The sequence below is a fragment of the Bison bison genome, unplaced genomic scaffold (assembly GCF_000754665.1).
Source record: "Bison bison bison isolate TAMUID 2011002044 unplaced genomic scaffold, Bison_UMD1.0 scf7180017864353, whole genome shotgun sequence".
In the NCBI taxonomy this organism is placed as follows: Eukaryota; Metazoa; Chordata; class Mammalia; order Artiodactyla; family Bovidae; genus Bison; species Bison bison.
This window is the reverse complement of record NW_011494925.1, coordinates 91,926-102,927: the sequence shown is the minus strand read 5'-3', so window position 1 is coordinate 102,927 and position 11,002 is coordinate 91,926. Positions and strand designations below refer to the sequence as shown.

The following is an 11,002-nucleotide window of genomic DNA, read 5'->3' as shown; positions in this document are numbered from 1 at the left end:
GGAGAATTCTGAAAGAGATGGGAATACCAGAGCACCTGACCTACCTCTTGAGAAACCTATAGGCAGGTCAGGAAGCAACAGTTAGAACTGGACATGGAACAACAGACTGGTTCCAAATAGGAAAAGGAGTATGTCAAGGCTGTATATTGTCACCCTGCTTATTTACCTTATATGCAGAGTACATCATGAGAAACGCTGGGCTGGAAGAAGCTCAAGCTGGAATCAAGATTGCTGGGAGAAATATCAATAACCTCAGATATGCAGATGACACTCAGATATGGCAGAAAGTGAGGAGGAACTAAAAAGCCTCTTGATGAAAGTGAAAGTGGAGAGTGAAAAAGTTGGCTTAAAGCTCAACATTCAGAAAACTAAGATCATGACATCTGGTCCCATAACTTCATGGGAAATAGATGGGGAAACAGAGAAAACAGTGTCAGACTTTATTTTTTTGGGCTCCAAAATCACTGCAGATGGTGACTGCAGCCATGAAATTAAAAGACACTTACTCCTTGGAAGAAAAGTTATGATTAGACAACATATTAAAAAGCAGAGACATTACTTTGCCAATAAAAGTCCGTCTAGTCAAGGCTATGGCTTTTCCAGTGGTCATGTATGATGTGAGAGTTGGACTGTGAAGAAAGCTGAGTGCAGAATTGACGCTTTTGAACTGTGGTGTTGGAGAAGACTCTTGAGAGTCCCTTGGACTGCAAGGAGGTCCAACCAGTCCATCCTAAAGGAGATCAGTCCTGGGTGTTCATTGGAAGGACTGATGCTAAAGCTGAAACTCCAATACTTTGGCTACCTCATGCGAAGAGTTGACTCATTGGAAAAGACTCTGATGCTGGGAGGGATTGGGGGCAGGAGGAGAAGGGGCCGACAGAGGATGAGATCGCTGGATGGTATCATTGACTCGATGGATGTGAGTTTGAGTGAACTCCAGGAGTTGGTGATGGACAGGGAGGCCTGGCATGCTGCAGTTCATAGGGTTGCAAAGAGTAGGAAATGACTGAGAGACTGAACTGAACTGAACTGCTTATCCCCTGGCCAGACCTATGTTATTTTCAGACACACTATATAATTATTTGGTTTATGGAAATTCTAATTTAAGTCAGAATCCCCAAGTTATCTTACAAATAAATTGCTTTTGTTAAATAAGCTGTACCTAACATGATTTATATTTATACTGTCTTTTTTTTTTTTAAACTAATCTTTGTTGCATGAGCTAAAAAAAATCCAAACTAAAAAGTAGTCTCTATTGTAAGACTAAACGGTTTACCTGCTGAGTAAAAGCATCGAGTTCTTGGGTGGATGAATTGAAAATCTTTCTGTTGTATTTGATAACAATTGGTTTTGACTGCTTTGACTTACAAGTGTTTCCTTTGTAATATATTGGCACCTAAAAATAGTTAGCATTCTTTTTGTGTGTGTGTACGGTAATGTGAGTTTCCACGTTACTCTTTCCATACATCTCACCCTCTCCTCTTCTCTCCCCATGTACATAAGTCTGTCTCTGTTTGTTTCTCCATTGCTGCCGTATAAATAAATTCTTCAGTATAATTTTCCTAGATTCCGTGTATAGAATACAATACTTATCTTTCTCTTTCTGACTTACTTCACTAAGTATAATAGACTCTGGGTTCATGCCCCTCATTAGAACTGACTCAAATGCATTAATTTTTTATAGCTGAATAATATTCCATTGTGTATATGTACCACAACTTCAATCCATTCCTCTGTTGATGGACATCTAGGTTGCTTCCATGTTCTAGCTATTGTAAATAGTGCTGCAATAAAATGGGATACATGTGTCTTTTTCAATTTTGGTGTCCTCAGGGTATCTTCCTAGGAGTAGGATTGCTTGGTCATATGGTGATTTTATTCCTAGTTTTTTAAGGAATCTCCATATTTCCTTCCATAGTGGCTGTATCAGTTTACATTCCCACCAATAGTGCAAGTATTCCCTTTTCTCCACTCCCTCTCCAGCATTTATTGTTTGCAGACTTTTTGATGATGGCCATTCTGACTGGAGTGATGTGTTATCTCATTGTAGTTTTGACTTGTATTTCTTTAATAGTGAGTGATGTTGAGCATCTTTTCGTGTGTTTGTTAGCCATCTGTATGTCTTCTATGGAGAAACGTCTGTTTAGGTCTTTTTCTCACTTTTTGATTGTGGTGTTTGTTTTTCTGGTATTGAGTTGTATGAGCTGCTTGTGTATTTTGGAAATTGATCCTTTCTCCAGTTGTTTCATTTGCTATTATTTTCTCCCATTCTGGGGGTTGTCTTTTCACCTTGCTTATAGTTTCCTTTGCTGTGCAAAAGCTTTTAAGTTTAATCAGGTCCCACTTGTTTACTTTTGTTTTAATTTCCATTACTCTAGGAGGTGAGTCATAGAGGATCTTGCTTTGATTTATGTCATCGAGTGTTCTGCCCATGTTTTTCTCTAAGAGTTTTATAGTTTCTGGTCTTAGGTTTTGGTCTTTAATCCAGTTTGAGTTTATCTTTGTGTATGGTGTTAGGAAGTGTTCTAATTTCATTCTTTTATATGTGGCTGTCCAGTTTTCCCAGCACCATTTATTGAACAGGATGTCTTTGCCCCATTGTATATTCTTGCCTCCTTTGTTAAAAATAAGGTACCATAGGTGCATGGGTTTATCTCTGGGCTTTCTCTCTTGTTCCATTGGTTTATATTTCTGTTTTGTGCCAGTACTGTAGTCTTGATGACTGTAGCTTTGTAATATAATCTGAAGTCAGGAGGGTTGATTCCTCCAGATTCATTCTTTCTCAAGACTGCTTTGGCTATTGGGGGTCTCTTGTGTTTCCATATGACTTGTGAAAATTTTTCATTCTAGCATTCTTTTTTAAATTAAAATTTTGTGAATTGTGATCTTCTGTCACTTTGAATTTTTTTTTTGTTATTGTTTTTTGCTTGAATTGAAAGCTGTGAGGATTGTTATTCAGTTTCAGCAAATACTTATTGAACCCCTATGTGGGGGACATTATAGGATTTACACAGACATGTTTCAGAAGAGTCTATAACATATTTTAAAGGATTTTCTAAATCTGATGGAAGGACTTTTTCCTCAAACGGCTGTCTCCTAACTCCCTGTGTTCATTCTGGTTCAGCTTCTCAGACAAAGGTTTGTTGTTGTTCAGTCATTAAGTCATGTTCAACTTTTTGTGACTCCATGGACTGCAGCCCGCCAGGCTCCTCTGTCTTCCACTATCTCCTGGAGTTTGTTCAGATTCATGTCCATTGAGTTGGTGATGCCATCCAACAATCTCATCCTCTGTCGTCCCCTTCTCCTTTTGCTTCAGTCTCTCCCAGCATCAGGATCTTTTCCAATGAGTCAGCTCTTCGACTCAGGTGTCTAACGTGTTGGAGCTTCAATATCAGTCCTTCCAATGAATATTCAGGATTGATTTCCTTTAGGCTTGACTGGGGTGATCTTGCAATCCAAGGGACTCTCAAGAGTCTTCTCCAACACCATAGTTCAAAAGCATCAGTTCTTTGGCACTCAGTCTTCTTTATGATCTAATTCTCACATCAGTACATAATTATTAGAAAAACCACAGCTTTGACTATACAGACCTTTGCCCAGAAAAGGGCAGATAGCTTCAAATAAGAAACATTTCTTCTGTTGTTATTGATGGGAATGTGTTAAATCTCTTGGATATGTGGGAGATAAAAAGCTGACAGCCAATGATTTAAATAATTAATACATATTTAGATATGGAATAGAAATCTAAGATGGCTTATCAATGGAGAAACTGTTTACATTTGAACCATAATTCTAGAAACCTAGCCTAACTCTGGTGGTTAGTAAGAGTTAGTAAGAGTATAGCTAGCAAATGTCTTAAGTATACTTTTCAACGAGGTATTTATAAACTGGACCCTTACTTCAAAAGGATATTATAATACTTGAAATATGTTATGAGCATAGTTTAAATCACAGAATCTCCTAAGAGTATACTACACGTGCTTTGTACAAATTCCGAAGGAAAAAAGCTTTATATGAAGAATGTTTACTTGTGATGCAATACCTGTAACGAAATTTTACCTTCTGAACCATTTTTAAATATATAAACTGAGAATATGATAATATATGAATACTTTACGTGGTTAGGGTTCATCTCAGATGAGTCAGCAGAAAGGTATATATTTAGCCTATATTTAGCCTCTAAGAGTAAAGCTGCCCCTGAATTGTGTGCATTTGCTTTTCAGGTCATCACATCCTTCTACGTGGAGCGAGGAGGAAATGCGATGTCCTTCATGGGAAAAGGTGTCACAAAGAGCACCGTTCTCTGCCTGCTCCACTTGTCGCATGAGATGATGGCCCAGGCCCAGAGCTCGGTGAGCGCACTCTCAGCCGCCTGTCTTCCCACGGTTGCCAGGAAAGGAGTGTGCTGTGCTTGATGGGTTTCAGGCCTGTCTGATTACTCGAGAAAAATGTCTTTTGATGTCTCCTTTTTAGGAGACAAAAATGATTTTTAAATGAGCAGTTTCTTAGAAGCTGTATATTATACAAATCTGAATTTTACTTTTTTATTTTGCTTGAAATCTGCATGCACTGGAGAACTGCATTTTTGTCTAAATTACGTGGAAAATAGCAGTTCTGAAGAGAAAAGGGACATGTGTAACTTCTTAAGGAGGAGCTGAGATTTTTGTTTGTCGTATGTTGGCTAAATAATGAATTAAAGCCAAGTCTTACGTATAAGATTTTTACTTTGTTTTGCTTTTTAAAATTCAGATATTTTAAATTCTGTTTTTTTCCTTAGAAACTTACCTAGTGTGTTTCTGTTCCCTTTTTCCATTCTAGGAGTGGATGTCACTTTGGTTCTTGCCTTTGGGGAGTCAGAGTGAAGACCATGCTCCCACTCAGCAGGGATTGGCTTGGCTGATTCCGTTGTGGGTTGACCGAGACCCAGAGGTCAGTGTGAAGGAGAATCGAGTCTATTATGTGTGGATTAGAGAACAGATAAAGCAAAACACACATGTATATACATGTTCATATTTTCCAAAATGAGATTATTTTAGTGACTAAACCTTAAGCTGTATTTACCCCCTATCTCAAGCAGGTTGGGCTGCATAATAAAACACCATAGACTGGTTAGCTTGAACAAAGATACTTATTTTCTCACACGTCTGGAGGCGGGAAGTTGGAGATGAGGTTGTCCACCCATGTGGTCAGGTCTGGCAAGGGCTCTTTCTGGCTTTCACGTGGCTCCCTTTTCACTTCATGCCCATAGCACTTTTTCTCTCTTCCTCTTCTTATAAGGCCACCAGTACTGTCAGATTAGGACCCGATCCTCATGGCCTCATTTAACCTTAATCATCCCCTGAAAAGCTCTATCCTCAGATACACTGGGTGTTAGGGCTTCCCCATACAAAATTTGGGGGTACATAATTCAGTTCATGGCACCCCCATATTCAGCCAAATTCAGAGTGCAGATTAAAAATAGAGGAAGTATTATAAAATCTATCAATCAGATTTATAAAGAACAGTGAAAAAATTATTGGAGAAGTCCAGCCATTTTTGAACAGTTTAGAGGAATAGTGGCCAAGTGACATTTGAGTATCATTTAATAGAATTATAACACTACACTGCAGTGTTTTATATTAATGAGTTTTCCTGTTTTGCCATTTGTCTACTGATCTTAGTTTTTTAAACCACTTTATTGAGGTATGGTTGCCATGCAAAATTCTGTACATAATTAATGTGTGCAATTTCATGAATTTAGAGATAAATATACGCCTGTGAAATATACCTATCCAGAATCAATGCCATAAACCAGTCCTTCACCTCCAAAAGTTTCATTTTGTCTTCTTTACTGTTTGTTTTTGTGATTAGAACACTTACCGTAAGATCTACCCTCTTAGCAAATTTTTGAGTATATATTGATAATGTCCTGTGCTTAGTTGCCCAGTCGTGCCCAACTGTTTGTGACCCCATGGACTGTATGTAGTGCGCTGGCTCCTCTGTCCATGCGGATTCTCCAGACAAGAATACTAGAGTGGATTGCCATGCCCTCTTCCAGGGGATCTTTCCAACCCAGGGATCAAACCCAGGTCTCCCACATTGCAGGGAGATTCTTTACCATCTCAGCCATCAGGGAAGCCCATATATATTAAAAATATGTAATGTTAGCATCTAGAGGTACATTCTTTAGCCACTTTGAACTTGGACTTGTGGCTTCACCATGTTATGACTGCATTACGTTTTGTTACCTTGTGGTTATCACAGGGAAGCTCTATTTTGTAATCAGAATTTGGAGGTTCACCAAAATACATAGCTTGAGAAGCAGGAGTACTGTGGCAAACATATTATATCCATCTTACTTGAAACATTTTTCTTTTAAAATAATTTTGGGGAAAATACTAAGTGCCTTATAAAAAGATAATTCAGTTATTTCTTTTTGAAAAGGAATTTCAAAGAAGTTTAAACTGTTTGTTTGAAAGAAACTGAAAAATTAAGGAAGGTGGAACAAAATAATAGTATCCTCTTAAAAATGAGAAATAAACAAGAATCATGTTCATAAAAGATATGTAAGCACTGTATGCTTTCCCTCGAAAAAGGCTTTTGAACTGTGCTTTTTTAATCTTATTTATACCTGGTTTTGACTTTTTGTGATATTTGCTTTTATTATTTATACCTAAGTATAGAGTTTTTATTCCTTCATAGATTTATACTACAGTATTCTTTGTGTCTTATAATTTAGGATTGCCAAGACAATGTCATAAGAATTTGGTATTTTATGTACCAGAAAGATTAAGAACCCATGTTATGGAATCAGGTTTTTTTATTTCACAACATTTTCTCTAATTTGACAGGTGAGGTTCACTTCATTGGGATTAGGATCAGCACTAACCACCCTTGAAACTGGCTGTGTGGCCTTGGCAAACAGTTGTCAAAACATTTCTGGTGGGCTCTGGGGAACGGTGGTGAACATTCTTCTGGACCAGTCGGAATGCAGCATGGTGCGCCGGGAGGTAGGCCTGTCTGTGTAGTTCTTCCTTCCTGTTTCCCTTGAAAATCTGTTGTGAATATTCTTATAAACCATACTCGCTGTTCACCACAGTGGACTGACTGCTGACCCTTGTCTCTTCTGCCTGTGAAAAATCCAAATTAAATGGTTGCAGAGAACAGAATGGTATTGATTCACAGTAAAACCTGGAGTCCTTTGCTCGGAAAGATCAAAGCAGAATTGTGTCTGTGTTAATATGGACTCTTCTACTTTATTATACGTGGAAAAGTAGTTCACAGGGAAAAAATTATATTATCTCAGTGTTCAAGTTTATAAAGCTTTACTTAAGATAAGGCGCTGTCAAAATACTCATAACATGTAAAGAGGAAAAGTCAGTGCTATTTGAATTCTCTCTAGACAGTTTGTGACTTTCTTTACTGCTGCTTTATCAGAGATGACTGACGTAGACCACTTTAGAAACAGTAATCCAGTAGTGCTTAGAGACCTGTAGAGAAGACGTCTGCTCCCAGGCTCACCGTTAGCCAGTTTCCAGCCCCAAAATCCAAGGGCTGTAGTTGTTAACTTGCTTCTTGATAGTAATGCTCAAACGGATAGCTTCTTCTTGAAGCTGTTAAGATTATCTATTGGCCTCCAGTGAAGAGGGTTGAAAATTTCCCTCCCTCTGATCCCCTGTTACTCTGGTTGTTCTCCTGTTATAATGTAATCTTTCACTGACTAGGTAATCGGTGTTCATATTAGTGTGATTATTTAACTTGTCTGTGTTCAGGACCTAGGTCAAATTGAATTTTTGTAGTTTGTGTTTCTAATTTGCCATTTCTTATTGAGAGGAACTTAGGTAGAAAGAGAGGAGGAGAGAGAGGTGTGTGTGTGATCTTTAAGAGAGTAATATAAATAGGAAATATATTTCTTAAATGCTGCCAGGATAGTTTCTGTTTTACGTATCATTTTTTGGTAAGACAACATTCTGAAATAGGAAAAAATATCTTTCCTGATGAAGTAGTTTCTCCTCCTATTACGGCAGTTGGGGAGTTCTCACGATGACCTCTTAGCATGTTCAGCTGACCAGGGATATGCTTTTTTTTGTTATTAAATTACAGTATATTGGTTATTTCAGACATGACAACAAGATGGCAGTATTGACATTTTTTTTCCCTTCAATTTCAGGCTGCATTTATTTTTCAGAATCTCCTTGTAATTCCAATGCCTTCAGTAATTATAAAGGATTATACTTGGCAGGTAGGTGTCTTTGAACAGTTATCAGCCTTGTAGATCTTTGAGATTAATTGATGATAGAGTTTCAGCATATATATTTTTATATTGGTATATATTTCCTTGGTGATGAAACTTTATACAAGCTAACAGGATCCCTTAAAAGAGAATGTAGAGATCTTTTTATGCTTCGTCATATTTACCAGTCTCTATGGTGTTAAAAATAATTTTAAGCAGAAATAATAATCATTAGCATGGTGTTTACTATGTTCTAGGCACTCTTCTAGAAGCATTACAGATATTGACCTGTATAATGGTTTGAGTTGTGAACCATTATTCTCCTCATTTTGTAGAATGAGAAAATTTAGCACAAAGAGTTTAAGTAGTGTGCCCTACACCACACCCTTTTGCTTTCAGTCCAGCCAGTTTCTCTTTCCCACTGACTATATTGTTTCTCTAATAATAAGCAAATTTGTTTGTAGTTAAATATACATTGATCTTAACATCTACTTTTCTGGGTTAGTACACAGTGTCATAACTTAACCTTTCTTTGGTTTCTATTGGATTAATTTTCTGTTTCATATTCTAAATGTCAAGTCAGTAAATAGTTTTAGCCGACTTTTTTATAGCCTGCTGCTTTTTAGATGTTTTGGAAGATAGAAAAGTGCTCTCTGTGGGGAGACAGGACATGCTCTTCTGCCCTGTTCCTTATCCACATGTCCTCATCCCGTGTATGTGTGTATGCCTCACATCGTGGCATCTCACATCCCAGGATCTTAGATCTAAGATTCCTTTTTCAGTTTTCATTAGAATACATCTTCAGCGGAGTCACTGAATCTAGTTGAGCTGTATTGAGGGCAGCTTTATGGGCACTCAGGTGGTTGTTAAGGCCTGAATCTCCTTTAACTCTTGGAAAATTCATTTTTCCAGACTTTACAAACCTCATAACGCTGCCAATTATTGAATATCCCAGGCAAATTTTGCCCTGACTCCTCTTGTTTTTTTAACAGGCCTTCTGATAATGATTGTTATTCACAGTCTGTGTTGTAGTAAACCCTAGGAGAAAAACTAGAAAAGAATATACAGGATTAATATTTATATTAACAGCGTAGTGATTTTAATGCCTATTATCCAGTAACCAGATTTAAAAATGTGTTGTTTTTGGCTCAAATGCATATAATCTCTACTCTCATTGTTAACCTAGTGACACTTTTATACTATAATCTTGTTGATGTTCTGCCGGTGAATTTTTTAAAAAATAATTGAAATAAATATAATGCAAAGGCAAGCATAATAAGTTTTCTTGGTTTTGTTAAATAGAACAGAAGCGTGTTCTGTATTATAGAACCATGTGTAGAAGTTCACATTTTTTTTTTTTTTCTAATTAGTTAAATAGTCTGCAGTTCCTTTTTGATGCTGGTGATGTGCTTAGTGCAGCTTTTTGCTTTTGTTATTCTCCAGTTCTTCATCACAGAATTAGTTTTCTATTAAAAAGTTGAAAACAGTGGTTTAAGTATGATTTCCTACTATTGCATTCCAGTCCCCTATAATGAAAAGGACATCTTTTTTGGGTGTTAGTTCTAAAAGGTCTTGTAGGTCTTCATAGAACCGTTCAACTTCAGCTTCTTCAGCGTTACTGGTTGGGGCATAGACTTGGATTACTGTGATATTGAATGGTTTGCCTTGGAAACGAACAGAGATCATTCCATCGTTTTTGAGATTGCATCCAAGTACTGCATTTCGGACTCTTTTGTTGACCATGATGGCTACTCCATTTCTTCTGAGGGATTCCTGCCCGTATTAGTAGATATAATGGTCATCTGAGTTGAATTCACCCATTCCAGTCCATTTCAGTTCGCTGATTGCTAGAATGTCGACGTTCATTCTTGCCATCTCTTGTTTGACCACTTCCAATTTGCCTTGATTCATGGACCTGACATTCCAGGTTCCTATGCAATATTGCTCTTTACAGCATCGGACCTTGCTTCTATCACCAGTCACATCCACAGCTGGGTGTTCTTTTTGCTTTGGCTCCATCCCTTCATTCTTTCTGGAGTTATTTCTCCACTGATCTCCAGTAGCATACTGGGCACCTATTGACCTGGGGAGTTCCTCTTTCAGTATCCTATCATTTTGCCTTTTCATACTGTTCATGAGGTTCTCAAGGCAAGAATACTGAAGTGGTTTGCCATTCCCGTCTCCAGTGGACCACATTCTGTCAAATCTCTCCACCATGACCCGCCCGTCTTGGGTTGCCCCACGGGCATGGCTTAGTTTCATTGAGTTAGACAAGGCTGTGGTCCTAGTGTGATTAGATTGACTAGTTTTCTGTAAGTATGGTTTCAGTGTGTTTGCCCTCTGATGCCCTCTTGCAACACCTACCATCTTACTTGGGTTTCTCTTACCTTTGGGGTGGGGTATCTCTTCACAGCTGCTTCAGCAAAGCGCAGCCATTGCTCCTTACCTTGGATGAAGGGTATCTCCCCACCGCCACCCTTCCTGACCTTCAACGTGGGATAGCTCCTCTAGGCCCTCCTGCGCCCGTGCAGCCACGGCTCCTTGGACGTGGGGTTGGTCCTCCCGGCCACCGACCCTGGCCTCGGTTGTGGGGTTGCTCCTCCCCGCTGCTGCCCTTAGCCTCCGGCTTAGGGGTGTGGAGTAGCTCCTCCCGCCCGTCGCCCCTGGCCTCGGGCTTACAGGCGTGGGGTAGCTCCTCCCTGCCGCCGCTTCTGACCTTGGACGCGGGGTAACTCCTCTCGTCACCGCCCCTGACCTCGGAGGCTGGGTATCTCCTCTCGGCTGGCCCCC

At 38.9% G+C, this 11,002-nt stretch overlaps 1 protein-coding gene across 5 annotated transcripts in view; it reads left to right on the top strand.

The window, feature by feature from the left end:
• Positions 1-11,002, top strand: part of RTTN (rotatin) — a 119,099-nt gene that overhangs the window by 63,605 nt on the left and 44,492 nt on the right. For all 5 annotated transcript variants that reach the window (XM_010855045.1, XM_010855047.1, XM_010855046.1 and 2 more), the window contains 4 exons: positions 4,224-4,352; positions 4,819-4,929; positions 6,831-6,989; positions 8,150-8,221. In XM_010855045.1, the coding sequence (XP_010853347.1) occupies positions 4,224-4,352; positions 4,819-4,929; positions 6,831-6,989; positions 8,150-8,221 (471 nt within the window). The remainder of the gene's footprint in view (positions 1-4,223; positions 4,353-4,818; positions 4,930-6,830; positions 6,990-8,149; positions 8,222-11,002) is intronic.